The sequence below is a fragment of the Stegodyphus dumicola genome, chromosome 4 (genome assembly GCF_044657685.1).
Source record: "Stegodyphus dumicola isolate Sdum_Otavi_A_Nest chromosome 4, ASM4465768v1".
Classification (NCBI taxonomy): Eukaryota; Metazoa; Arthropoda; class Arachnida; order Araneae; family Eresidae; genus Stegodyphus; species Stegodyphus dumicola.
This window is the reverse complement of record NC_140771.1, coordinates 37,535,273-37,563,066: the sequence shown is the minus strand read 5'-3', so window position 1 is coordinate 37,563,066 and position 27,794 is coordinate 37,535,273. Positions and strand designations below refer to the sequence as shown.

The 27,794-nt window shown below is 31.4% G+C and overlaps 1 protein-coding gene across 1 annotated transcript in view; it reads right to left on the bottom strand.

Moving 5' to 3' along the window:
- LOC118186335 (uncharacterized) overlaps nucleotides 1-27,173 on the bottom strand; it is a 61,914-nt gene extending 34,741 nt beyond the window's left edge. Inside the window, exons 1-5 of the mRNA XM_085814728.1 lie at nucleotides 27,036-27,173; nucleotides 10,322-10,434; nucleotides 9,797-9,876; nucleotides 8,869-9,089; nucleotides 3,022-3,232 (exon numbers count right to left, since the gene is read on the bottom strand). Of these exons, the coding sequence (XP_085670854.1) occupies nucleotides 3,022-3,232; nucleotides 8,869-9,089; nucleotides 9,797-9,876; nucleotides 10,322-10,397 (588 nt within the window). The 5' untranslated portion in view covers nucleotides 10,398-10,434; nucleotides 27,036-27,173. The remainder of the gene's footprint in view (nucleotides 1-3,021; nucleotides 3,233-8,868; nucleotides 9,090-9,796; nucleotides 9,877-10,321; nucleotides 10,435-27,035) is intronic.
- Nucleotides 27,174-27,794: the final 621 nt, after the last annotated feature.

Sequence of the window (27,794 nt, the reverse complement as noted above, 5' to 3'; positions counted from 1 at the left end):
CAAGCTGATATTTTCACAAAGCTATTGCCCAAATGAAAATTTCTGAAATTAAGAAGTGAGTTAAATCTGATTTCCAACATTTCCCAAACACATGATTAAAGGGGGATTGTTGTAAATTAATCAAGTATTTGAGAAGAAAAAAAAATCTCTTGCAACTCAATTCTGGTAACCCTAGAAATGCCAAGGCGCACGTGTGCCGACCACACCCAATTTTTATATCCCATAATCCCCTTGTTCTATTATTATTTAGCTTTTGTGCATGCTTGTATGCGACATTAATGTATCTGTCGCTTTATATTATTTTAGTTACAGCTGAATAAATGCAATTTGCATTTAAATATGCATCCTATTTATTATTAATGAATATTTCCCTCATAACAAATTTTGTTTGGGAGACTTGACAGCACTGCTAGATGCATGAAAAGTAAGCAAAGTTTGTTATCGTATCTTCAATTTTGGGACTGGCATGATATAGTTACAAAATGTACAGGCGCGGTAAGATGGCTTTCCCCGCAAAGCAGTCTTAGGGTTGCCATAAAATGGCAAATGAGGGCAGGGTTGCCACATTTGACGAGAAATCGCCCATTATACCATGGACGGTTGGAGAACCTTCTGGAACGAATTCTTAACAGTTTAGCCCAGAATGTTCCCGAATACAAGCCGAAAGCTATATAAACCCTGCTGTTCTACAGTCAGTTAGTGTGTCTCATCTAGCGGAGTCGATCAAGTTGACAGCCGGGCAGCGAGTGCCGAGTGGGTCATCGAGTGCATCGAGAGAGTCTTTTAGTGCATCGCGAGTTGTAACGTGGAGAGTCTCGAGAGTATGTGGAGTTCCGAGAATGACCAAGCAGAGACGGGAGCTGTACTCTGGAAAGCAGAGTCGGGTGCTTTGCAGGAAGCCGTCTCCACCATGATAGCCTGATAACCTGAAGACTGTGTCGCTGATCGTATCAGTGTGTTTATAGTAGTTCATCGACGACTGTAAAACATGTTTTGGAGCTGTCCTGACAATACTGGCTAATAAAGTGTGCTTCGATACTTCATTAAGTGTCGTCGTTACTCACTCCAAATCTACGAACCCCGTACAAACGTGAAGGAAGAAAATAACGTAAGAACTGGTGTCAGAAGAAAAGAGAAAAAAGTAACAATATTTTTTTGCAGCAATTCCACTTTTTGTTTCTTGACATCAAAGCATGCTTTTGCTTTGTAGATCCTGTTGCAGGTCCAAATCAAAAATTCTTTTTGATATAACTGAAAATTAAATTAAGTTAAAATTTGAAAATATAGCTGTAATAATAATAGCCTGGGGAAAATAATAAGCCAGATCAAATCAGAAAGTTAAGCAAAGCACAGTTTGCTATGTTAACTGTACCTAAGTTCCTCAAAATCTTTATCCTTTCTCCACTGCTATGGCAATAAAAGAAACCAGTATGAGCAACATCTCACTCCAAACAAATCTATCTTGCAGCTTCTTGTATTATTTATGTCCGATAGAAAAATGTTAACCCCTACAATCATTCAAGAGCCGAAAGTGTGGTTGTGCCCAACATTAATGCAATGCCATTCAATGTACTGTCATTGGCCACAATGTGATTCCCTAGCCAGCAGGTGTTGGAAAGTTATGAGCAGAAGAAAAATCATTTTAATAGCACACCTTTTTCTTCAGAATCATGTTCTCCATTCCTACACTTTGCAAGGAGAAAAAATTCTCAAAGAAAAACATTTTCCCCCTTTGGCTGGTGGTTTGAAGGTCTGGATATTAATTATTATATCATTCTTGACATTGGATGTCTGTATTTCAGAATTTGTAACTACATTACGGTCCCCATTTTTTAAACACAATAAGATTATGACTATTTTTTTAATACCAAGTACCAAGATTATTGACAAGTTCATGTTTACTACTTCATACAGTTTGTGGCTGCTATAAATCTTTCTCAACCCAAAAACTTTTATCAAATGAACTCTACTGAAATCATATGAATCCATTGTAACATGAACATGAACTTTTGGGACAACTGCAATCAAAGTACAATGTTAACTGCTGTCTGCAAGACTACTGTTTTTAAAAACCTCTAAAAAAGATTTATTGCTAGCATCATATTCTTCATTGAGAGAATTCATTCATCGTAAGAGATGCAGAAGTTTTATGAATGGAACAGAATCAGAGGCAACATTTGACCAGTTAAAGTTAAATGATTGCTTAAAAACAGTAATTTTAAAAATATAAAACAACAATAAAAAAGATTAAATACCAAATAAACTGTATTTCAGTTTTAATTAACAAATTTAGACTATATTTTCCAATTTTTAATTATCTTTCTTTTGTTAGGTGTAATGAAAATTAGTCATTTCTTCTCTAATGCAACTAAAATTTTAAATATACCCTTCAAATATTCAGTAGAAAGGATATAAAGTACATCATTTGTCAAACACAACATACTATTTGTAGTATCACCACTATTGATGTACTTCAGGCTTGTAACAATCAGACTTCTTACTTGGACACAAAAACTTTATTCACAACACTAAATCGAACACGGAAGATTTACACGGGATGGCAAATGTTACATTAAAATAAACTATTAACAGCCTCATTATCAATGTTCCAAAGAACCGATTGGTCACACATCCAGAGTCTTTTTTACACTCCAGTGTTTTTGTTCGTTAGTACCACTTACCATGCAATAGATGACACTATTTCCTTGTCCCTTGTTCTTCTTATTTAAATTAACCATAAATTGTATTTTTTCTCTGCTATAATGAGGGAATCAAGTAAAGCACTTGATTCTTACATTTTAATCATCGTCAACTTCTACCTCTTAAATAAACATCTTATTATTTCTTTAATAAAATTATTTTTTAATTAAAAATATCATTTCAGGTACATGGTCACATTTTAAGATCAATGGCAATTCATGTATAGATTTAGAATTTAATAACATTCAAATGAAAATTTTAAAAAAAAAGATCTAAAAACTTTTTTTAAATATAATTTAATGCAATATTTAAATTAATTACCTTACGTGCATATTGATTAGCTTCCATGATATGAAAACGCAAGGAATATTTCAGGAACTGCAATTCCTTAATGAGAAAACCCCCTTTCATGTCTACAGCAATAGGAGGAGCTGTTAACCAAATAAACAATGTCTTTGGGAGATAAATCTGAATTTGTTTCAGTAAAGTTTTTAAATTTGATTTGTAGTCTTGAACACCTTGAGGGCCCCATCTGAGGAAGAGATTTAATTATGCAAAATTTATTTAATAAAAATCAATAGAAAAGTAATTAAACATGTAAAATAATAAATTCTAAAGGAAGTATAAATTTTTCACTTTACTTTCTAACTATAAACAAATTAAAAGGTACAGTCAATCATAGTAAAAAATTATACTCTATAATCAATTAAGCATATTTTGGGATAGTATAAGCTATTTAATATTTCAAATAAAATCTGTATCTGTTACATGACCATGCAGTACTTACAGAAAAACTTACAGAAAGAATTAAGATCTCAAGCTATTGTTAATAGAGTGGGGGAGATGGAGGAAGACTATTTAGTACCATACAGAACAAGTGAATGGTTTTGATCTATTATGACATAACTCTAGTTCCTCTAACCATGTCATTTGTAAAATATATATTATATAATGCTAACAGGAGGAATATTACAGTCAAGCAACAAATTCCCTTAGTGCTAACAGAGGAATATTTCAGTCAAACAACCATTTGATGAAATGTCAATTTGTTTACCTTTGGCACACATAGAGCTAGAAAAAGGTTTCGGGTGAAATCACAATTGCAGCTCTCATTTGAAGTGGAATGGACACAAATCATTACTTACTAGGGAACCAGACAGCTGCCAAATTAGTAGAAAATCAAAATCAAACTTTTTTTCTGATAAAGATGCTTCAAGCCTGATTTCAAGGAAATGTGAAACATTTAATGCCAAAAATGGAAATAGGGAAATGCAATGAATGGAAAAAAAAAGCATATTGATAGCCCCGGAGAAAATTTTGGCCCTAGCTAAAAAAGGAACACACTTTCTCAGCCAACCTCCTAGAAAGTGAAGTTTTTTTGCCAGATTCCAAAAGAGACCGGGAGATATACAATTCCCATTGTCTGACACAGCAGTTAGCTGCTTTTTGAACTAGCATCTTTAGACACTCAAAATCGCTTTCTAAAAAACAGTTACAAAATAGAAGACAGACTGCTATATAAATGCGAAGAGGATTATTTAGGGAAACTTGTCAGACAAAAATATTAAGCTAATGCCGTAAGAAGTCTGGAAATCTGGGTGTAACTAAATGGAAAGATAATTTTGTGGGATTCCCCTCCCCAAGATGGTACCAAGACATGGAAACTCATATCCGTACATATGTCTTCTTCCTACCAGTTTCATCCACTTATTGATTTCCTACTTAAAACAAAGAACATTTCAAGTTCGGTGCAGAGATCCTTTATCAGCCAAGAAAATTATATACAGTGGCATGCCTCAGGGCTTGGCGACAAGTCTTTTTAACATCTTTATTAACAATCTCCCATATCCACTTAAAGCAAAACTACTAAAATATGCTGATGACACAGTTATTTTAACGGACTCTTTCAACCTGCAAATTGCCATTAATAACCTGTAGCTGAAAGTAAATATAGTCACCAAATGGTGAGAAGACTGGAAGATAAAGCTTAACTCTAACAAATACTGTATAGTATAATTCCGAAGATACAGAAAATGTGCAAAAGTGCAAACAGAAGTTAAAATCAGAAATGACATAATTCGCACTGCAAATTCTTATAAATACTTGGGTGTGACAGTAGATAATACTCTTCTTTAAATATCACATTGCAGAAATTTTTAACAAAGCTAATGCAACATTTATGGCTCTCTACTGCATCATAGCAAAAAATTCAAAACTTAATATACAAAATAAAAGGACCATATTCCTCACACTAATTTTGTCCAATTATGTTATAAGCAGTCCCAGCATGGTTGACCGTTAATTAAACAGACAGAGGCAAGCTAAATGTTCTACGAAACAAGATTCTGAGTGCCATCATAAGCGCAACTTGGTACGTAAGGAATTTGTAAATACAGAATGACCTTAAAACCAAGTCATGAACAGATCTTAATCATTTTGCATAACTTCTTTGAAAACATACGAAATTCTCCCTATAACGACATACAAAATCTCATAAACTATGACCCATCAATAGATAATGTAGTCAAACGACCAAGATCCATTCACCACAATGCTTCCTGGTGATGTATATATGTAACTTGTTTCAAAAATTGTATCTTTAGTGTTTTTTCGTATTTTACCTGGCAAAGCAGGTTCACAGACTTTGATTTTCTGGCAAAGCAGGACAAGGACTTTGCTTTCTACTATTATCACTTTATTTATTATTTTACTATTTTACTCAACTGCATTTTTTAATTGTACAAGGATGTATTGTGAACAAAATTAATCAAAACCTAATATCTGAAAATTTAATCTGTATTAACATGATTTATCAGAAATCCTCCTGATTTGTTCCACTGTATCACGTATTCAAAATTGCAACTGAAAAATATTCAGTTTATTTAACAGAATTTCAAAATTTTAAATGCAATTTCTCTTTACTTTGCTGGACTTTATGTTTTTTATTGAAGCTAGTGTGAATGAAAAGTGATGTCAAATGAAAATTAACTTTGAAAAGATTATAACTTAAATCTTAGGCTAAACTGTTTTAAATGTTATCAACAATTGGATATCACCTGAAAGATATGCTATGTGATTATATTTGCTATGCATTAAACTTTATCTCAAAATACATGACTTCAGCCACCTCCACAATCCACACCTCCAGGTGAAAGATATACAAATGTACATCTAAATTTGTAACTAACACAAAAGGCCCACGGCAAATAAAATTGATTGAAAGAAAAATTCCTTTGTAGTTAAAGCCAAATAGCAAAACACTGATCTACAAACTACATGCGATCCTTGCCAAAGAGTGGAGAAACCCAATGACAAGAAAAAGGCACATTTCAATACTATCCTTGTGATATCTAAAGTACTTTTGAAAATAAGCATGATAAATGTGGACCTTTACCAACCACATGGAAAAAAGTATATAATAGCAGAACTTTGTATATCTGGACGCTATTCTGGTAGAAGACATCACTTCTATTACTGTTATGGATGCATTATTAAATCTTTTCACCAGAACAGAATAGCCTAAATAAATTTAGGTGATAAAAGAACCTTAATCATGAGAGTTTTGACAACCAAAATTTTTTAACATTTTAGTATTAACTTAGCCATAGTTCTATACACCACCTATAGTCCAATGCAGCGGGGAGAAATTTTACTCAACCTAAAAAGAATGCGAGTTTTCTGTTTGGCAGCCAGTTACAATAAGGAACAATCTTCGGCCCTGAAGTACTGTGACACACAAAAACAAAGGTCTTTCACCTTCAGAAATAGCCCATACAAAAAATTTACAGATGGCAGACATGTTATACAAACATTGTGTAACATTTTCAGACTCAAAAATTGTCTGGAAAAATGACAAGAACTGGTTGTTCAAATCAAAAGATAAAATAAGTATGATCAAAATTCCATGAGAAAGGAAATTAACGTAAGTGCATTTGTTTTGGCTTCTTTCAAACCAAATAAACTTTCGGTCTATTCAACAGGATCTGGAAAGTCAAAAGTAAATTGTCCAAAACAGATTACATCGCAACTCTACCATAGAAAAAAGAAAGATTTCAAATTTGCCATCTCATTATGTTAAGCCTCATTATAAGAGGCCTAAAGGAAATTTTGAATATTTTATTGTAAATGATTCTAATCAGATTGACAATGATATATTCTTTTGTCAATGGCACTTAAAATGTTTATGATTATTCTGATGTCACTGAATGTAGCAATTTAGAAACAAGATTAAAATCTCTGCAGAGATCAGTTCAAGAAATGTGTAAAAAAAAATCCACAAAGCTTTCCCTCTAAGCCAGGATAAATGCATGTGTTTTATGAATTCATATTGCGTAATACATATTTTTAGATAGAGTAAAAGAGTGTGTTTACTGTGTGTAATTTAAATAGTCATCAGTACAACTATTTTTTGGGAGGGTAGAGTGAGGTAATAACCTGTGATTTGCTAATTTATTTGGGTTCAGGCTTTGTACCATGTTTTATACTGGCGTCAATGTAAAACTTTATTTTAATCCTTTGTGCTCAACCCAAAACTGTGATTATTTAAAAGTTTCTCTATTCAACATTCAACTGACAGTTATGTGACTTTAGACAATGTAATTTAAGGTCTCACCTGAGATTCTTGGAGATGCCCCCCCCCCCGAAGGAAGGAGGAATTGCTATACCTTTACAGATGTTTCCAATTAACAGGTTTTCACCCCATGAGAAAAAGCTCAGATGTACGAAATATAATTGTTAAGTTTTTAAATAAATTGAAAAAGACAATCTTCTGATAGTAAATTCTGATTATTTGCATCCCCTACAAAATCCAAACAAATACATTGCTGTTTTTGTGAATTAACAAAAAATTTTTGTTTGGCTATCTTTATAAATCAGTACTCCTGGTTAAATAAGCATTTTTGCATAAGTAATAATAAAAGAAGCATTTTTATGTGAAAGAAACAAATATCTCTATAGCTGTTATTTCTTCTCTCACAACTGGTGCATATTGTTCAGCTATGTGCTTCAAAAATTTTTTGAAACAGACCTTTTCTTTTCCTTGCTGAGTCAAATAAGTGCCTGGTATGTGCAACTGTTGGCTGGTTATTAATGCATACATAGTCAAAATTACACCAATATAGCACTGCATTTAAAGTGCTATTGAATCCTGAAGCCAGGGTTACAAATAATCAGAAAGTATTCAACTCTTAGTACAGTTAATATGCACAAAATAATACAAATGAGTTTACAGTGGTATTATTGAATAAGAGTTAATTCAGAGATTGAACATGAATCCTCTGCTTTTTGTTGCCCTCTCTCTCCAGGCTACACAGAACTCCACCATTTTATGATCAAATTAGACTACGATGAAAGATGATTGCTTCCTATCCATTCCTATTTCATTTTTGATACAATAAAATACCTTTATGCAAGATAATTTATTATCATTTATTTTCTAATAGATCTGCATAACTCAATTTTTTCCACAAACAAATTACGTAAAACCATATTATTCTAGCACTACACACACAGAAATACACAAAAATTTTTTATTACTCATAATATATCTAATAGAAAGTAGTTTAAAATTCCTACATATTTACAGAAATGAATGATGAATTTTTTAAAAGAAAAGAATAGAAATATTAAAAACTTTTGGAAACTTTTGGATTTCAATTAGACAGTTGCTGTATGGCTGAAATCCAAAAGTGTTTTGCTTCATTAATATTATTTCTTACCTAAGTAAATAACAAAGAAGTTAAAAAATAATTACTTAAGAAATTTCCATTTCAGGACATAGATGCCAATTTTGTCAAAAATACATTTTTTTGGGGGGGGGGGGAATCTGAATAAAGAGTATTTTAATTATTTTAATTTAATAAGAGCTAATGAGACAAAAATAAAATTATAATAATAAGCTGCATAATTTTTCAGAAACGAAACAAACTAATGAAATATCATTTGAACTTATGATCACTATTTTACTGTAATACATAAATTAAGAAATAACAAGAACTAGGGTTTCTAAAACTCAATCATTTAAGATTTTGCATTTTTCCAATCGCATCAGTTGCAGATATATAGCAAATTTTGGTCACGAGCTTTTATAAATTATTAAGTAAGTAAACATATAATCCTATAAATTATCTCTCAAGAAAACATTCTTGCTTCACAAGAACAATAAATTACCTGGTCACATCCCATACACAGGAACCAATGACTAGTATATCAGGACATTTGTTACTAATATTCTTCAGTATTTTCTCCACATAATCACTATAGACTCTTGTAAGAAAATAAAAGGATATGTCAACACCACTAGATATAGCCTCTCTTTCTTCCCGATAATCTCGTCCATTGCTTCTTGGCCCATGATGGACCAACTTATCTCCAAAAACTGAATTTTCCATCTAAAATTTAAAATAAATATTTTGTAATGAATATGGTATGATAGTATAAGATATGACAGTATTAGACTGAATAAAATTTATTTATATATAAATTATTGCAAAATAATTATTTAAATTATTAGCTACCCTCTTGCAACCACGTCTCTCATTGCAACATAGGCCATTTCAAAACACGCACGACATGAACCAATGAGCAATCAAAACACTCCAGGAAAAGAGTATTCAATGTCGAAAGGGTTGCCGTACAACACGCAATCGTGCCAAAAACCAGCACAAAACACAGATCGCCACATTTGGTGATCTTAGGGTGCATATAAGAGTAGAGCCAAAAATTTAAAATACTTTTAGGCCTTTATGCCTCCTATAAAACATCATGTTTTCCCCTATAAAAGCTTTAAAGATATATTTTTCGTGGAAACTTTCTTCCAATACGTTAAACTGAATATGTAGAAGCTTTGGAGACATTCTGTTGATTACTTGATACTGTAGTGAGCAGGAAAAAATTAATTTCAACCACCTTTTATCCTTTACTCTTTTATATTTCTTGAAAAATACTCATACTTCCATTTAAAAACATATAAGTTTTTAATTGATATATTTAATTTTTTAAAAAGCATAGAAAGTAATCTATGATATAAAAAAATGTGCTGTAAGCAATCTATAGTAATTCAATAATGTCAAAAGAAAAATTAGAACCTATTACTTACTTTTGTTTTGAAAATCCGATCTGAACAAAATTTTGATTGTTTTGATAAACAAAGGACATCTTTGTAAACAGCTCTCACATCTATAGCAGATTATAAATACATTTTAATTTTTCAAGTCTCTATGTAAAACAATTTGACAAAAATATAACATTGTAAAAATGTAAACTAAAAAATAACTGTAAATGTCAAATAATTTATTTATAAGGGAATAGAAATGATAAAAGCAATAAAACTGTTCTACATAATTTTGCAATGTAATAATTATTTACAAAATTATATGAAGTAAAGAACAAATTCAGATATCCCGTAATACGCAATCTACTGTTTTTAGTCAGTTTTTTTTATTTTTTAGAGCACAGCACTAAAATTGTTTTCAGTCAGTCATTGTTTCAAGTCATTTCTTTTTTCTACATTTTATCACACATTCGAATATAAAAAATAGCATTTTTAGTGAATTTTTTAAAAAGAAATAAATAATTAAAAGCAGTAGATTGTATCTGCATGATTACTATAATTTCAGCTTACTTGAATCACCCATAAGAACAATACGTTTATTACGGAGAAGCTTCACCAAGTCCTTTTGTAAAAAAATATCAGCCATTTTGAACACTCACTTGAATTATCCCTCACTCACTATTCTAAAGAACAAAATTTCACAATTATTATATACTGTCAAAAACTAATGTAATACATGTTCGTAACATAAAATGGATGTATATACACAAAATTTTTAAAGCTGTAGAAAAACAAATTTAAAATATATAGCACAAAGGAGAATGAATTAAGCAGCTACAAACAATATCATCAAATGATAAGAATGCCAATGCAAGATGTAAAATGAATCTGTACTTTTGTTGCAAGTTATCTCGCTTGCCTCACAGTAACATCAGAACAAGTCCAAGAAGCTTAATCATGACAAGGAATGCAAGATTGTACCTGTTGTTGGCATGGATCTTGGACACCTTAAAAACGATAACAATCATTTTTAAACCAAAGGGTCTCCCACACCTCTTCAACTATCACCAAATCATAAAACTTCCATTTCATATAATTTAAATTCCCCCATGCTGTGAACACACAACATAATTACAAATAACCAAACATTCTTCAGGATTCAAACTAAGCCCTAACAACATGACAGCCAACATTGTTAACACCTATACCAATGCCCAAGCACCTTTGAAAGTGTAACGGCACAGCTAGTTTTTATACTTTTTCAGATTACCTTAACATGGCATGTTATTATTAGCACTTTTCCCTGTCAATTTCATAAGATCTTCACTGTTGTTTTAAATTTGCCAATTAATCCTCAACAAGCTAGTTTGCTAGTTTAGTTTTTTTAAAGAAAGATATAAATTAATTGCTATTTCTCAATTTTCCTTCATACAAAAAAAAAAAATAAATAAATAAATAGATGTGGACCCCATGGCTTCCTTTTACGCGCAATTAAATTATACACATTTTTTTTTTTTTTTTTTTTTTTTTTTGCTGTGCTTCATTTAAGCTTATTTTCTTGAATTATTCTAACTTAATTGAGTGATCTCTCAAGGGCAAATTTTTTTTCAACTTGTCTTGACATCAAAAACTGCAAATTTTGAAATTAAATATCCCAATCAGTTTCTGTCATACAAACTTCTAATTTTATGTCTTCACAACGAGTATAAAACTTTCCCGAATATAAGTGTAGGAACCAGAAGATCATATCAAAATTTAGATTTCATTGTTTGTTGAAAATTAATTTTTTTTTTTAAATTTGACATTGTCAAAACATGAATATTTTTGTCATTTAAAACACTTCAGTAATAAGAAGTACAGTACAAAGTCTGAAATCCAGACATCCATTATCCAGAATTATCTAAAATCCGGACCTCAAAACCACCAACGTTTTTTCTTGTAGGCTTAACGCATCCACATTTGATTCCCCCTTCCAAACCTTGATTTCCATTTTTGTCATTTGAAACACTTCAGTAATAAGAAGTACAGTATAAAGTCCAAAAACCGGACATCCATTATTCAGAATGATCTAAAATCCGGACCTCGAAACCACCAATAACGTTTTATCTTGTAGGCTTAATGCATGCACATTTAATTCCCCCTTCCAAGCATAATAAAACATCTGGAGAGTTACGATTCTTAATTTCACTTTGACACTAAATAAAATACCTTGTTATTGAAGAAAGAATAATTTTAGCATAAATTTGTACAATCAGTAATTTGGCTTTGTTGCTGCGTGTCTGCTTGGCATACATCTCAAACTGAAACATTCCACCTAGATACATGGTTGATCTGAAGCTAACCTGGCGAATCATTATTTATTATACTTTCCTTTCATTACTACATGTTTATCAAAAAATGACAACTTGAGTAATGACTCATGTAGCGATGCCTAAACAATTTTTTATGTTAGTAATTCAATAATTAAGGAGTATGGTAACCTTTAATGTTAACATTACGCTTGCCGATGATTACAGATTTAAGTTAAATGCACTAAAAATTTTTGATGAGGAAAAATTTACCAAAAATTTCTTTCCATATGCTAAAAATAGATTTTTTTGATGATATTCATAGACTCAAAGATTACATTTAGAGCTATTTGAATTAAGAATAACTGATTTAATATTCACATAAACCCAAAACCAGTGCCAGGGCTCGTATGGCCGCACTGAGTCGCAGAATTTAGGATCCACAGATACTGCATCAGGCAGCAAGATATCTAGCACCGGCCCTTAATAAGATTTAAGTATATGTGGGAATTTATTTAGAATTCTGATAAGCCTTAAGCATGTGTAAGAAATAGAAATAGGTATAATAAATAACTAAACTAATACAATTCAGTCTTAATTGTTTCAGTGTGCAATAAAAGCACGATAAATTTAATGGAACACCTTGTCGTTAGTTGCCAAGCTCATGAAGCATAGCCAAATATGTATAGTGAAGGATAGCTGAATTTGATCATGATAGCCGCTAACTTTAAAGGTTTTCGGATATCGCAAAACAAAGGTGAAATTTTCCAATAACAGATTTTATAAAGAAATGTGCAGAAGCCGTAATAAATGAAGATGATATAAAAGAAGTTTTTCATTGTGATGACAATGCTTATTTATCAATCATCAATCAATGAATGGTGAAATCTGTAGTATGGTTCTAGAACCAGAAAATACGGCTACCGATAGTGAAAAAAGTAACAGAGAAGTTACTGAAAACGAGAAAATTTTTATCAACAAGTTAGTCGGAATTCTCGAAACAGCAGTTATGGGACTTCAAGAAGAACAAGAGAATATGTCTGACTACAGAATAAAGAAAAGTATTAGCACAAAAAAAACGAAGCAATTTAAACAACTTATATGAAAGAAATGCTTAATAAGATAAACAAAAAAATATTAAGCTTTTTTTTTTTTTTTTTTTTTTTTTTTTTGTGTGTGTGTAAATTTTGATACCCTTTAGATCATAAGTATTTCATTATTTCATAAATCACGATTTCATATTTTTAATTTTATAATTTCTACATGCCATCCTACTAGTTTTAAACTGATGATCTAATTAACAGAAAAATCCCAAATCCCGCTGAAGTCCCAACGAGTCCGGATTTCAGCAGTAAGATAAGATATCTACTCATCGGGACTTTGGTGATTCCGCACTTTGTAATGTATATGATTATGACCAACGATTGTGAAGAAAAAGTAACTAGTCCAAGTAAAGACTTTTAAACCAAGTAAGGACTTTTAAGCCGGGTAAGGAGGGTGTATGGGTGTGTGTACATATTTCTGAATACAAAATTATACAGTCAAAAGTCGTTAATCCGGACTCGTCGGGACTTCGGCGATTCCGGATTATAGATCATCAGTTTAAATCTCGTAAGATGGCATGCAGAAATTCTAAAATTAAAAATATGAAACCGTAATTTATGAAATAAAGAACAATTATGATCTAAAGGGTATCAAAATTTGCAAAAAGAAAAAGCTTAATACAGTCAAAAGTCGTTAATCCGGACTCGTCGGGACTTCGGCGATTCCGGATTATCGATTTTTCCGGATTATAGATCATCAGTTTAAATCTGGTAAGATGGCATGCAGAAATTATAAAATTAAAAATATAAAACCGTAATTTATGAAATAAAGAACAATTATGATCTAAAGGGTATCAAAATTTACAAAAAAAAAAAAAAAAAAAAAAACTTAATATTTATTTGTTTACTTTATTAAACATTTCTTTCAACGTAAGTTGTTTAAGTTGCTTCGTTTTATGTGATAATACTTTCTCTAATTCTATAAAGAGACATAATTTCTTCTTCAGTTAACTTTAAAGTTCCACTGTTAAGTTAAGTTCCACTGTTAAAGTCCTATAATTGCTGTGTCAAGAATATCGATTAATTTGTTAATCGAAATTTTTTCGTTTTCAATAAACTCTGTATCACTTTCTTCTTTATCGGAAGCAAATTATGATGACGAGGAATTTGATTTAAATGATATCAAAGATGGAGTACATCGAGATGAAATACTACATTTAGTAAGGAATTATAAGCCAAATAAAATAAAAACATCTGTCCTGAAGATAAGGATAGTGCTGACAGATTAACTTCCAATTCATTACGCGCCCGCCGCCGAGCAGCATGAAATTGATAAACAGATTTCGGATTTCAAAACATACTTTCGCTTTAGATCCTTTACATATTAACAAATATATATCGGAAATTCTATTTGATATAATCGAAAGTTTAAGCTTACTTTTATAAAATTGCTCTTACAGTCTGCAAAAAATAATAAGCCGGATGCAATTCGAAAATTAAGGAACAACGCAATCATCAACATTAACTGAAATACATAATTAGATAATTTTAGCTTATACGTCCATTATACATAAAATGCGCACGCGAAAACGTATTCTGCACTTGAGCACACTCATATGCGCAGTCGTAAAAGGTCTTACGCGCGCGCGTGAACGCCTCTGCGCATTTGTCAACGCGGCGCATGCGCAGAAAGTTTTTAGTTTTGATGTCCGGATTATAGATCATTCCGAATTATGGGTGTCCGAATTAACGACTTTTGACTGTATTTATTTGTTTACTTTATTAAACATTTCTTTCAATGTAAGTTGTTTAAGTTTTGCTTCGTTTCATGTGATAATACTTTCTCTTTAATTCTATTGAACAGACATAATTTCTTGTTCAGTTACAAAGTTCTGCTGTTCAAGTCCTATAATTGCTGTGTCGAGAACACCGACTAATTTGTCAATCGAAATTTTTTCGTTTTCAATAACCTCTGTCACTTTTCTTCTCTATCGGAAGCGAATTATAATGACGAGGAACTTGTTTTAAATCATATCAAAGAGGGAGCATATCGAGATGAAATACTACATTTGGTAAGGAATTATAAGCCAAATAAAATAAAAACATCTGCGCTCAAGATAAGGATAGTGCTGACAGATCAACTTCCAATTCATTACGCGGCCCACCGCGGCGTTCCCCCTGCCGAGCAACGTGAAATTGATAAACAGATTTCGGATTTCAAAACATACTTTCGCTTTAGATCCTTTACATATTAACAAATATATATCGGAAATTCTATTTGATATAATCGAAAGTTTAAACTTACTTTTATAAAATTGCTCTTACAGTCTGCAAAAAATAATAAGCCGGAACCAATTCGAAAATTAAGGAACAATGCAATCATCAACATTAACTGAAATAGATAATTATATAATTTTAGCTTATACGTCCATTATACATAAAACGCGCACGCGAAAACGTATTCTGCCCTTGCGCACACTCACATGCGCAGTCGTAAAAGGTCTTACGTGCACGAGTAAACGCCTATGCGCATGTGTCAACGCAGCGCATGCGCAGAAAGTTTTTAGTTTTGAGGTCCGGATTATAGATCATTCCGAATTATGGGTGTCCGAATTAACGACTTTTGACTGTATTAGATTTTCTATGCCACTGCAATTTATATTTTTAATGGTAATTTTTCTTTTTGAAGATTATGTATGTATTTGTGCAAGACTGTTTCATGTCGGGGCAATCGCAGTTTTTTTAGCATGGAATGTAAATATTGTACGTAATTTTTAAATTTCTACTTTAATTTTCTTTTTAGTGTTTATTTTATTTCAATTGCTCAGAAGGTCATGTGGAATGAAATGTAATTCAGTTCTCTAGGATTATTCTGGTTTTAATGGTTCCGCTCGAGAAAATGATCTGGAGCATGAAAATATGAATAATCCAAAATGTAATTTATAATTTTAATATGATTTATAAGTTCATTTTAAATAAATATTTTTTTTTCTAAAATCGTATGGGATCATCTTAACTTTTGCTTATGTTTTTTTTTTTTTTTTTTTTTTTTTTTTAAATTTAACAGATGTTTTTTTTAATACAATTTTAGAATTTTACTAGGATGGTTTAAATCTACTTCTACGATTATTAATTTTAAGTTTTTGATTATACACACACATATATATATATATTGTTCATTAATATCACCAGATAAATTTTCAGTTCTTTGAACTGCCACTCTGCTAAGACTCCCATTTTTAAATTTCTTCACAACTTCAGGGTATACTTTCTCAGATGCCAACAATATACACTCCTTTGCATAATCGATATCAGTAAATGGGTGGCCACTTTTAGCAATTAAGGCTGAGATTCCCAAACTACCTTCAGCATAGTAATCTAATTGTGAATGCCTCTGTAAATACATTCCTTTGTGCAGTGAAAGAACGGCGACGCGATTCAATTTTACAATTCCTATCCTCTCCCTTGAGCTTTGAAAATGTTGAGTGGTTCGTGTTGTAGTGTCACTTAATATTATACTCCTTGCAAACACTAATCATAAAAGTACAAAGCAATCCATAAAAAAATATTTCGAAGTCCAGGCTTCCGAAAATTTCCTATTAATGTGCTCTAGCTTTCTTTTCGTTTTTATCATGATAAGTAACTATTAAAACCACATGAAACAACGATAAAAATTTTATGGTTCCGTCTCAGCTTGGAATGTTGGTTCCTCTTTCAAAGTAATATTTAAAAAAATGAAATATTCAAAACAAGAAACTTCTTAACACTCTCAAAAAGAAAAATAATCACACAGGTGATAAAACAAAGTATAGTCATGAAGCCAAAAGTGCAACAACACAAAGCAAATGAATACATCACTTCCAATCCAAGCAAATATTTTTCTCTCCCTTTTTACTAGCACCATGCGTGCAAACACACTCATGCTACATCATACCACAGATCCTTCGTCAGTCTGTGCACTATGCAAGCTAGGAGAGGTGGTGAAACTTGCTTTGGCTGATGCGGAGAACTTGGCTCAGTGCCAAATCTCACATGGAGAGAAGAGAGTAGAATGAGTAACGAAGGGGGTACTCTCAAATTCTTGAAACACTTGGAATACGAGACAAAAATATTCCCATAAAGTACATACTTCCTGACAACTATCAATAGTCATGCTTACATGAATGTCCATCAGTTTGAGCAAGGGTTCTCAATCAAGGGAAAATTTCATAGTTTCAGGGAGGGAATGCAATCAGCCTTTTATTTAGCTGTTAAGTTGTTATTTTTGTTTATGAATATAAGAAACAACTTTTGTTCAAGTTTTGATATTTACCAACATTTTCTATAATTTTTGCGGTTTAATTTATAAAACATGTTAGAAAATAATCTAAATTAATATACATATTTATTTTTCAAGTTTAGGAAAGAAGGGAGGAATGATCTAGCAATGAACAAAGATGTATATCTGGTAAAAAAGATTAAGAACCACTGAATTGGCAGTTCAATTGTATTTATATTAAACTAGACAATTTTGTGTTTTGAAAAAAAAAGATATCCCCCAACTTGGAGAGCAGAATCCCACTAGACAAAGGTTTGCTTATTCTTACCATATAAACCTTATAAATTACAGTAAGATGTATTAAAAATATCTTTAAAACTACAATAAAAATATAAATCTTAGTCAACAGTATAACTTTAAATCAGTATATATAAAAGTAATCAGCCTAATGTTTTCATAAGTAAGATATACTAAAGTATTAAAATAAGTCAGTACAGTCAAAAGTCGTTAATTCGGACACCCATAATCCGGAATGATCTATAATCCGGACCTCAAAGCTAAAAACATTCTGCGCATGCGCCGCGTTGACACATGCGCATAGGCGTTTACGCGTGCGCGTAAGACCTTTACGCGCACGCTCATATGCGTGTGCGCAAGTGCAGAATACGTTTTCGCCTGCGCGTTTAATGTATAACGGACGGTGCAAGCTAAGATTATATAATTATCTATTTCAGTTAATGTTGATGATTACGTTGTTTCTTAATCTTCGAATTGGATGCGGCTTATTATTTTTTGCAGACTGTAAGAGCAATTTTATGAAAGTAAACTTGAACTTTCGATTATGTCAATTTCCGATGCTGGAACTTCCAAAGGATCTACGAAACGAAAGTATGTTTCGATGTCCAACAAACAAAAAGTGGAATTGCTGCAAAAAATGGATAAAGACATGAAGAAGGTGACAGAGAGGTTAGTGAAAACGAAAAAATATCGATTGACAAGTTAGTCGGTATTCTCGACACAGCAATTACGGGACTTGTAACTGAACAAGAAATCATGTCTGTTTATAGAATTAAAGAGAAAGTATTATCACATAAAACAAAACAACTTACATTGAAAGAAATGTTTAATAAAGTAAACAAATAAATATTAAGCTTCTTTTTTTGTAAATTTTGATACCCTTTAGATCATAATTGTTCTTTATTTCATAAATTACGGTTTCATATTTTTAATTTTAGAATTTGTGCATGCCATCTTACGAGATTTAAACTGATGATCTATAAACCGGAAAAATCGATAATCCGGAATCACCGAAGTCCCGACGAGTCCGGATTAACGACTTTTGACTGTATAACACTTGAATATAAATCTTATAATAAAAATATAAATCTTAGTCAACAATATAACTTTAAATCAGTATATATAAAAGTAATCAGCCTAATGTTTTCATAAGTAAGATATACTAAAGTATTAAAATAAGTCAATATAACACTTGAAGGTACTTTTCTGTTATGCACCTGCCATGCTTTTAGGCATCTGTAAAAGAGAAGCCAAACACACTGGCCAAGTCTTGCCATGAAAGAGTAGCTGAGACCTAATGACAAAACTTTTGGTTAGAGTAGATTTAAGGGTACCCCTTGGGTTATCGCTAAGTTGTTGTTTCGTTTATTGCCAAGTTGCTCTTTCATTTATTGCCAAGTTGTTGTTTCATCTATTGTAACCTGAGTACTTGATTTTTATGGAAACCCTATTATGACGTAATTGGTTGCGTGTTTGGGGTCATTTTGATTGCTGGGAAAAGATTTAGAAAGCGTGTGTCGGATTTTGGATAAGAAGTATGTTGCTATTCTGTGGTTTACATGGTAAAATAGTTAAATGTGGCAAGATTAATTTGAAATTTCAGCACGATTTGGAATGAAAGGGAGAAAGGCATTAATTGACTGGTGTGTAAATGAAGGTTTACTTAGCAGCCATTCTTAAGTGTCCTGTTTGTAGGAAGGAAATGCGTATAGTCAAACGTCAGACGATACCGGCACTACGGAGGATATTTTTTGCTCTTATTTTTGTGAATTTATGTGTCAACGCCAGTATACTGTTTTTAATTCAGATAATTTTAGGAAGTTTTTTAATGCTGTTAAGGAATTTTGTTTGACTGAAGACGCGTAAATTTGTAAATAAGGTAAGTGGATATTTCCTTTGTGTAGTGCTAAGATGAATTTATGTTATTTCATTGTTTGATTTAAAATGTAGTTTATTAAGCTTATATATTTTTTGTTGGCTGCTCCTTTAACTTTCTAAATGATTATAGATTGATGATACATGGGCAAAGTCAAGGGAGTGCACAATGCCTAGTTTGTGCAATTCTCTAATGTTTTTAAAATGAAAATAGGTCAGTGTGTACATGGATACCAAGTTTGTGCAATTCTTTGACTTGTTATTTTGGATTTGTGTAGCAGTTGATTTTTGGTGGAAAAAATCACCGCTACACAAAGCCAAAATAACAAATCAAAGAATTACACAAACTCAGTGTCCATGTCCCACCAAGGGTCATCCGTGTATATATTTTTATGGCTGATCCTTGGAATATGGTAACAGGTAGTTTGGCGACATTTTGGAGGCGATAAAAGGTTACTACCTAGGACTTTGGGAATAATGTGAGAAGTACTCAGTTCTGATTACGCAGTATTTTGTGCGAGGGAAATGAGAGATCATGAGATATGTCACGTGACATTAATGGACAAATCACTGTTCTTTAATCAGAAAAGGGGGTAAATTTGTAAAAATATCTGCTGTACAGCATTAGTTTCATTCTATGTTCTGTGAAACAGTGTTGTTTAATATTTGGATCCCATGGCCCTATATAAAGTAAATCCGAAATTTTTATCGCGTTTATGTTTAATTGAAAAAAATTGCTTAATTGCAGATAAGTATGAATGTCCAACATGTGGGTATGAAATGAGATTGTGTGAAAGTAAGGATATTACAGATAAGTTTGAATGGCGGTGCAAGAAATCTGGTGAAAATGGACATTTTGTGATCCTCCATGCACTCAAGATTCTGTAGAAGATTAGGTAAGTTAGTATTTTTAATTATTTGAGGATATTATTTTTATGCATTGTTCTAAATGTAAGGAGTAAATAAATTAATATGGTATTATTGGAAAATTGTTATTAGCAATAATTTAGTTTAAAGTAATTAGGATTGTAATCTAATTTTTATTAATTTAATGTATGTGCTTATTTATATTTTAAGTAGTGTTTTTTAATTTAATTATATTTTAATTTAATGATCATGATTTTGAGAGTTACATGTTTGTAGTATTTTGGAATACGTTTGAGTAGAAGTAAATGTGCATGGAAAGAATTTAAGTATTTGACACTAAGTATTTGGAACCATTTTTAATGTTTGCGTTAAGAAATTGGTAGGTGAGGTTTATAATAGATAATTTAGAGGGAAAAGATTTTGGATATTTTATTTATTTTATACGTGCAAATGTTCATCCTTGGAAAGGGTATATACTTTTTCGCGATCAGGTAATTTCATATATGTCCTTTTTACCGAATTTAAAGATTGACAAAATTTTCATGCATTTTCGTGAAATTTTTCTAATTTATGAGAAAAAAAAAGCAGTGTACATGGATATAGTGAAGAGTGTGCGCAATGCCATTTTTGTGCAATTCTGGGATTTTTTTTAAGTAAAAATAAGTCGACGTGTACATGGTTTAATTATATTTTAATTAAATGATAGTTATTTTGTGAATTATATGTTTGTAGCAATTTGGGGCTGATCTTTGGAATATGGTAACTGGTAGTTTGGCGACATTTTGAAGGCGATAAAGGTTACTACCTAGGACTTTGGTAATAATGTGAGAAGCACTCAGTTCCGATTACGCATTATTTTGTGTGAGGGAACTGAGAGATGATGAGATATGTCATGTGACATTAATGGACGAATTACAGTTCTTTAATCGGAAAAGGGGGGAAATATGGAAAAAATGTGAAAATTTCGTATTTAGCAATATTCTGTGTTGTGTGAAACGGAACATTAATGGACGAATTACAGTTCTTTAATCGGAAAAGGGGGTTAATTTGGAAAAGCTTCATTGTGTGTTGTGTGAAATAGTGTTGATTAATTTTCGGATTGCATGGCGCTATGTAAAGTGAATTCTAAATTTTTAATGTGTTTATCTGATAATAATAATAAGTTGAGATAGTGTGAAAGGAAGGATATTACAGTTAAGTTTAAATGGCGGTGCAAAAAATATGGTGAAAATGGACATTTTGTGAGAAGGAGTGTAAGGAAGGGTACGTGGTTTGCTGAAAGTAGTTTGAGTATAGGTGAAATTTTATTAATTTCTTATTACTTGGTGAATAGACTTCCAGTTGACTACTAGATTTAGAAATTAGCAGCAGTACTGCAGCCACGTAATGATTCTGAAGAAGATTAGGTAAGTTAGTATTTTTAATCATTTGAGGATATTATTTTTATGCATTGTTCTACATGTAAGGAGTAAATAAATTAATGTGGTATTATTGGAAAATTGTTATTAGCAATGATTTAGTTTAAAGTAATTAGGATTGTAATCTAATTTTTATTAATTTAATGTATGTGCTTATTTATATTTTAAGTAGTGTTTTTTAATTTAATTATATTTTAATTTAATGATCGTGATTTTGTGAGTTATATATTTGTAGTATTTTGGAATACGTTTGAGTAGTATACGTTGAGTATTTTCATGCATTTTCGTGAAATTTTTCTAATTTATGAGAAAAAAGCAGTGTACATGGATATAGTGACGAGTGTGCACAATGCCATTTTTGGGCAATTCTGGGATGTTTTTTTAAGTAAAAATAAGTCGACGTGTACATGGTTTAGTGATATTTTGATTAAATGATAGTTATTTTGCGAATTTTATGCTTGCAGGAATTTGGTATACGTTTCAGTTGAAGTAAACGTGTATGGAAATAATTTAAATATTTGACACTAAGTATTTGTAACTATTTTTAATGTTTGCGTATAAATTCGTTGCTGACGTTTATAATATAATAGATAATTTAGAGGTAAAAGTTTTTGGATATTTTATTTATTTTATACGTGGAAATGTTCATCCTTGGAAAGGGTATATACTTTTTCGCGATGAGGTAATTTCATATATGTTCTTTTTACCGGATGTAAAGATTCACAAAATTTTCATGCATTTTCGTGAAATTTTTCTAATTTATGACAAAAAAGCAGTGTACATGGATATAGTGAAGAGTGTGCGCAATGCCATTTTTGTGCAATTCTGGGATGTTTTTTTAAGTAAAAATAAGTCGACGTGTACATGGTTTAGTGATATTTTAATTAAATGATAGTTATTTTGTGAATTTTATGTTTGTAGGAATTTGGTATACGTTTCAGTTGAAGTAAACGTGTATGGAAATAATTTAAATATTTGACACTAAGTATTTGTAACTATTTTTAATGTTTGCGTATAAATTCGTTAGTGACGTTTATAATATAATAGATAATTTAGAGGTAAAAGCTTTTGGATATTTTATTTATTTTATACGTGGAAATGTTCATCCTTGGAAAGGGTATGTACTTTTTCGCGATCAGGTAATTTCGTACATGTGCTTTTTATCGAGTTTAAAGATTAAGAAAATTTTCCTGCATTTTCGTGCAAATTTTTGTAATTTATGAGAAAATAGCAGTGTAGATAGATAAAGTTAAGAGTGTGTGCAATGCCATTTTTGTGCAATTCTGGGATTTTTTTTAAGTAAAAATAAGTCGACGGGTAAATGGTTTATGTGTATGTGCTATTCTGAGAAACGCGCAAGGAGTTTGCGATTCTGCACTTTTTCCCAATTTTGCAGTTAATATTTGTCATGATTAAGCAGTTTTGTTACATAAAATTTCTAGCATCAGTGTAATTCGGCTAGTAGATTGTTGGAAAAAGTGTTGAGTAAATAAAAAGAAAAGAAACATGTCTTTACTTCGTGAAGACAAAATGGCAGCGAAAAAAAAATAGAGGGTTGCTGTAGCAGAGTTGGTCGCCAAATTACCATAATCCAAAGATGAACCCAATTTAGTATACGTTTCAGTGGAAGTAAACGTGCATGGAAATAATTTAAATATTTGACACTAAGTATTTGTAACCATTTTTAATGTTTTGTTATAGATTCGTTGGTGACGTTTATAATAGATAATTTAGAGGGAAAAGTTTTTGGATATTTTATTTATTTTATACGTGCAAATGTTCATCTTTGGAAAGGGTATATACTTTTTCGCGATCATGTAATTTCATATATGTCCTTTTTACCGAATTTAAAGATTTACAAAATTTTCATGCATTTTCGTGAAATTTTTCTAATTTATGAGAAAAAAGCAGTGTACATGGACATAGTGAAGAGTGTGCGCAGTGCCATTTTTGTGCAATTCTGGGATTTTTTTTAAGTAAAAATAAGTCGACGTGTACATGGTTTAATTATATTTTAATTAAATGATAGTTATTTTGTGAATTATATGTTTATAGCAATTTGGTATACGTTTGAGTGGAAGTAAACGTGCATGGAAATAATTTAAATATTTGACACTAAGTATTTGTAACCATTTTTAATGTTTCGTTATGAATTCGTTGGTGACGTTTATAATAGATAATTTAGAGGTAAAAGTTTTTGGATATTTTATTTATATTATACGTGGAAATGTTCATCCTTGGATAGGGTCAGAGTCGTAGCTAGGGTTTTCAGCGCCCAGGGACAACTGAAGATTTCACGCCACCTACTGCTTGCCAAGGATGGAAAACACTTAATTCTAAAATGTCGTAACATCAGTTTGGCGCCCCTTGGATTCTGCGCCCGGGGACAGATGCCCCCCTTGCCCCCCTCTAGCTAAGCCCCTGGATAGGGTATATAATTTTTCATGATCAGGTAATTTCATATATGTGCTTTTGGTACAACTCTAATATACACCCTAATTTCACCAAATGTGGCGATATGTGTTCTGCGCTGGTTTTTGGCACAATTGTATGTTCTATAGCAACCCTGTTGATGTTGAAAAATCTTTCGCTGGAGCTCGTTGATTCGCCTCTGTGTGTGAGAAGATGGGAGGGAAAGATAAAATGGTAGTTGTTGGATTGAAGTTCGGCAAAAGGAAATATCATTGTGGTTATCCTGTTGAGGGGTAGCGGGTATTTGAAAGTTTGGAAAGAGGATCTGGGAGATTATTTTTAATGGCAGTGCATGATAGAAGTAGGGATTTGTGATTTTATTTATTTGTGAACCATAGTATAAATTTTCTGAATAATGTGTCTGGCTGTCATGTAAATACAATAGTGATTACGTGGCGGCATGTTAAAAGGCGGTATGAAATTTATATTTCTGCTATTCGAAAACGCATTAATTCATGGTAAGTGCATTTTATTTTATCCTTGTTCTTATTTTGTAGAATGTTATGTTCATTGGTTCTTTAGTATGAATTTCTGTCGTTATTGTTGTTTTTTTAAATTGTTTGAAATTTATTTTGTTGTTTAGTGTCTAGATTGTGCAATTCGTAGATGTTTTTTAAAGTTGAAACAGGATGCTGTGTACATGGTATTCTTTGAAATTTATTGTTGTTATGTTAATTTATTAAAGCGAGGTGTGCGTAGTTTGTAGATTCGTTCATTGCCTACATTGTGCCATTCGTAGATGTTTTTTTTAAGTTAAAACATGTCGCCGTGTACATGGATTCTTGTCAAATATTTTTGGTTAGAAACTTTACGTTTTTGCTATCTAAATTTTTTGTTTTTGTTTCAGATTTTTAGCTAAATTGTATGTTGAAAACATAGTTTTTGGAGACATTTTAGGCTAAAAGTTCGAAATGTAGACAAAAAATTTAGATAGTAATATGGCAGCGTGAAATTTCTCGCCAAAAATATTTGGCGCGAAATTTGGTGACTTGAGGCCGCATATCAGAGTAGTTCCGTGCTTTTTACCGAGTTTAAAGATTCACAAAATTTTCCTGCATTTTCGTGCAAATCTTTGTAATTTATGAGAAAATAGCAGTTTAGATGGATAAAGTCAAGAGTGTGCGCAGTGCCATTTTTGTGCAATTCTGGGATGTTTTTTTAAGTAAAAATAAGTCAACGTGTACATGGTTACTGTGTATGTGCGATTTTGAGAAACGCGGCAAGGAGTTTGCGATTCTGCACTTTTTTCCAATTCTGCAGTTAATATTTGTCATGATTAAGCAGTTTTGTTTCATAAAATTTCTAGCATGAGTTTAATTTGGCTAGTAGATTGTTGGAAAAAGTGTTGAGTAAATAAAAAGAAAAGAAACATGTCTTTACTTCGTGAAGACAAAATGGCGGCGAAAAAAAAACAGAGGGTTGTTGTAGCAGAGTTGGTCGCCAAATTTTCGCCAAGTTACCATAATCCAAAGATCAACCATTTTTATCATACTTTTTGTGTGTTTTAATTTAACACATTTATTTGCACATTTACAATTTGAAATCTTATCAAAATGAGTGGCAGGTGCATAATGGAGAATTACCCAATAAAAATATAAATAAGTGACAGAATTCTAACAATTTAAATCAAAAAAGAATTCAGAAGCATATGCTCTGTAAGATAAAATACTAGTTTTATGTTTCTTGAAATGCAGTGAACTTGTTACTTTTACTAGTACCACATAATTTATATAGCAGAATTCTGCCACATCAGCATTATTTGGCTGTAGGCGGGAAGTGTTAAAATATGTGCAAAATGCACAATTATTCAATATTCACAATATGTTTTTTTTTTTTTTTTTTTTTTTTTTTTTTTTTTTTGTGACTTATATGCTGTCACATGTTTTTAGATATTTGACAAAATTAGGAATATTAAAAAAAAATTAATACTTTCCATAGCTTTCAATGAAGGTAGTTTAAAAAGTGCTGTTAAGAAGTACAAAAATGTAAAATCATGTTCATTACAACTTTGCAACATAAATATCTTTAGATTATACTATGACAGTTTTACTCATTAATACTTTATTATATTTTACATCAAAATGACTTTTTTCAGACCTTCATTTTCAGTAAGTACAATTTCAGTTTTGACAGAGGTATTAAATATATTTAATCGATCAATTAGAAAATGCCACGCTTTTCAAGTGAAACTTTGTCAAACACCTATTACCTGAGTATCCACATAAAAATTGTTATGATATGGCAGACATAAGCACATTCTTTTTAAATTAAAAAAAAAAAAAAAACTAAATTTAGTTTTTGTATTTAAACATGCACATATTTTAAGTATACATGTCCAAAAAATTTAATTTATTAATAAGGCAGGTAATCCATATTAAAACAAGAGGAATACTTCGACTGCACACATATTTTATTTTAAGAAAGAAATTCGATTTTAAACAAATTCAGTGGCATTCTTTACATTTATACGCGCAAAAAGAGGTTGAGGAATGTTTATATGAATTATTTAATTCCAGATTTTAACATATTTTTCCTTCTTTCAAAAATGAATAATTTATTATTTTAATAAATTTTCAGTTCTCTAAAAACAAAACCATGTGAATGGGAACAATGAAACTATTTCGTATGTTAAAAAAATATTAAACTCAAAAACTGAAAACTAACTGTTAGTATCGGTAAAATGTATGAAAAAATTTTAAATTCGCATATAAAATAAAAAAGGAAATACTATACTTGTAACAAATGTACAAATTATAAAAAACTTACAATAAGAGCAGATTCAAAATATACCGCATTTTCTTCAGTTACAATTACGATGATTAACTTCGCGACCCACTGGCATGATTTTGTTTTTCCCTATCATCTTCTCAGTGGCCAATTCGCCTTCAAAGATCAGGAAACGTATCTCTTGTGTTAGTTAGATTTGTAAATCTTTTGATGATTTAATTCAATGCAAATCCTCACAAATGTTATACTTTAATTGTTCCATAAATTTGTTAACGTTCATATGTAGTTCGTTCCACTTGCGTTCCGCTATTTTGCTCACCCACTTCCTTGTCCTTTAAGCTCTTCCAGTACTCTGATAGCCTGCATTTTTAAAAATGTAAAATTTATTTGAACTATTTTCTGTAATATTTTTTAAGATTGTCTTTTATTATAATTATTTTTCCCATAAAAATAATTATTATATACAGTGGCAAAACGTTTGTATATCTCCCGTTCCCGCTGGCTGATCAACCAAATCACATTTGCACTTTTCGCGTCTGGAAAGCATGGAAACATAGGACTTCTTGACAACAGTTGATAATAACCGCTATTTTATACCTATAAGCAAAATAGATTTCTAATAGGCATAACCAGTGATATAGGATGACCAAACTGAAATATATAGGTAGTTTATGGCGCTTTGGCTCCTTATCTCAGACTTGTTGCATATAGTAATCATATTTTTGAAATGTTGTTTGAAACATTAATATGGTGCTGTATTTTTTCTTTTAAAATCAGTAGCCTAATTTTGTTTAATTA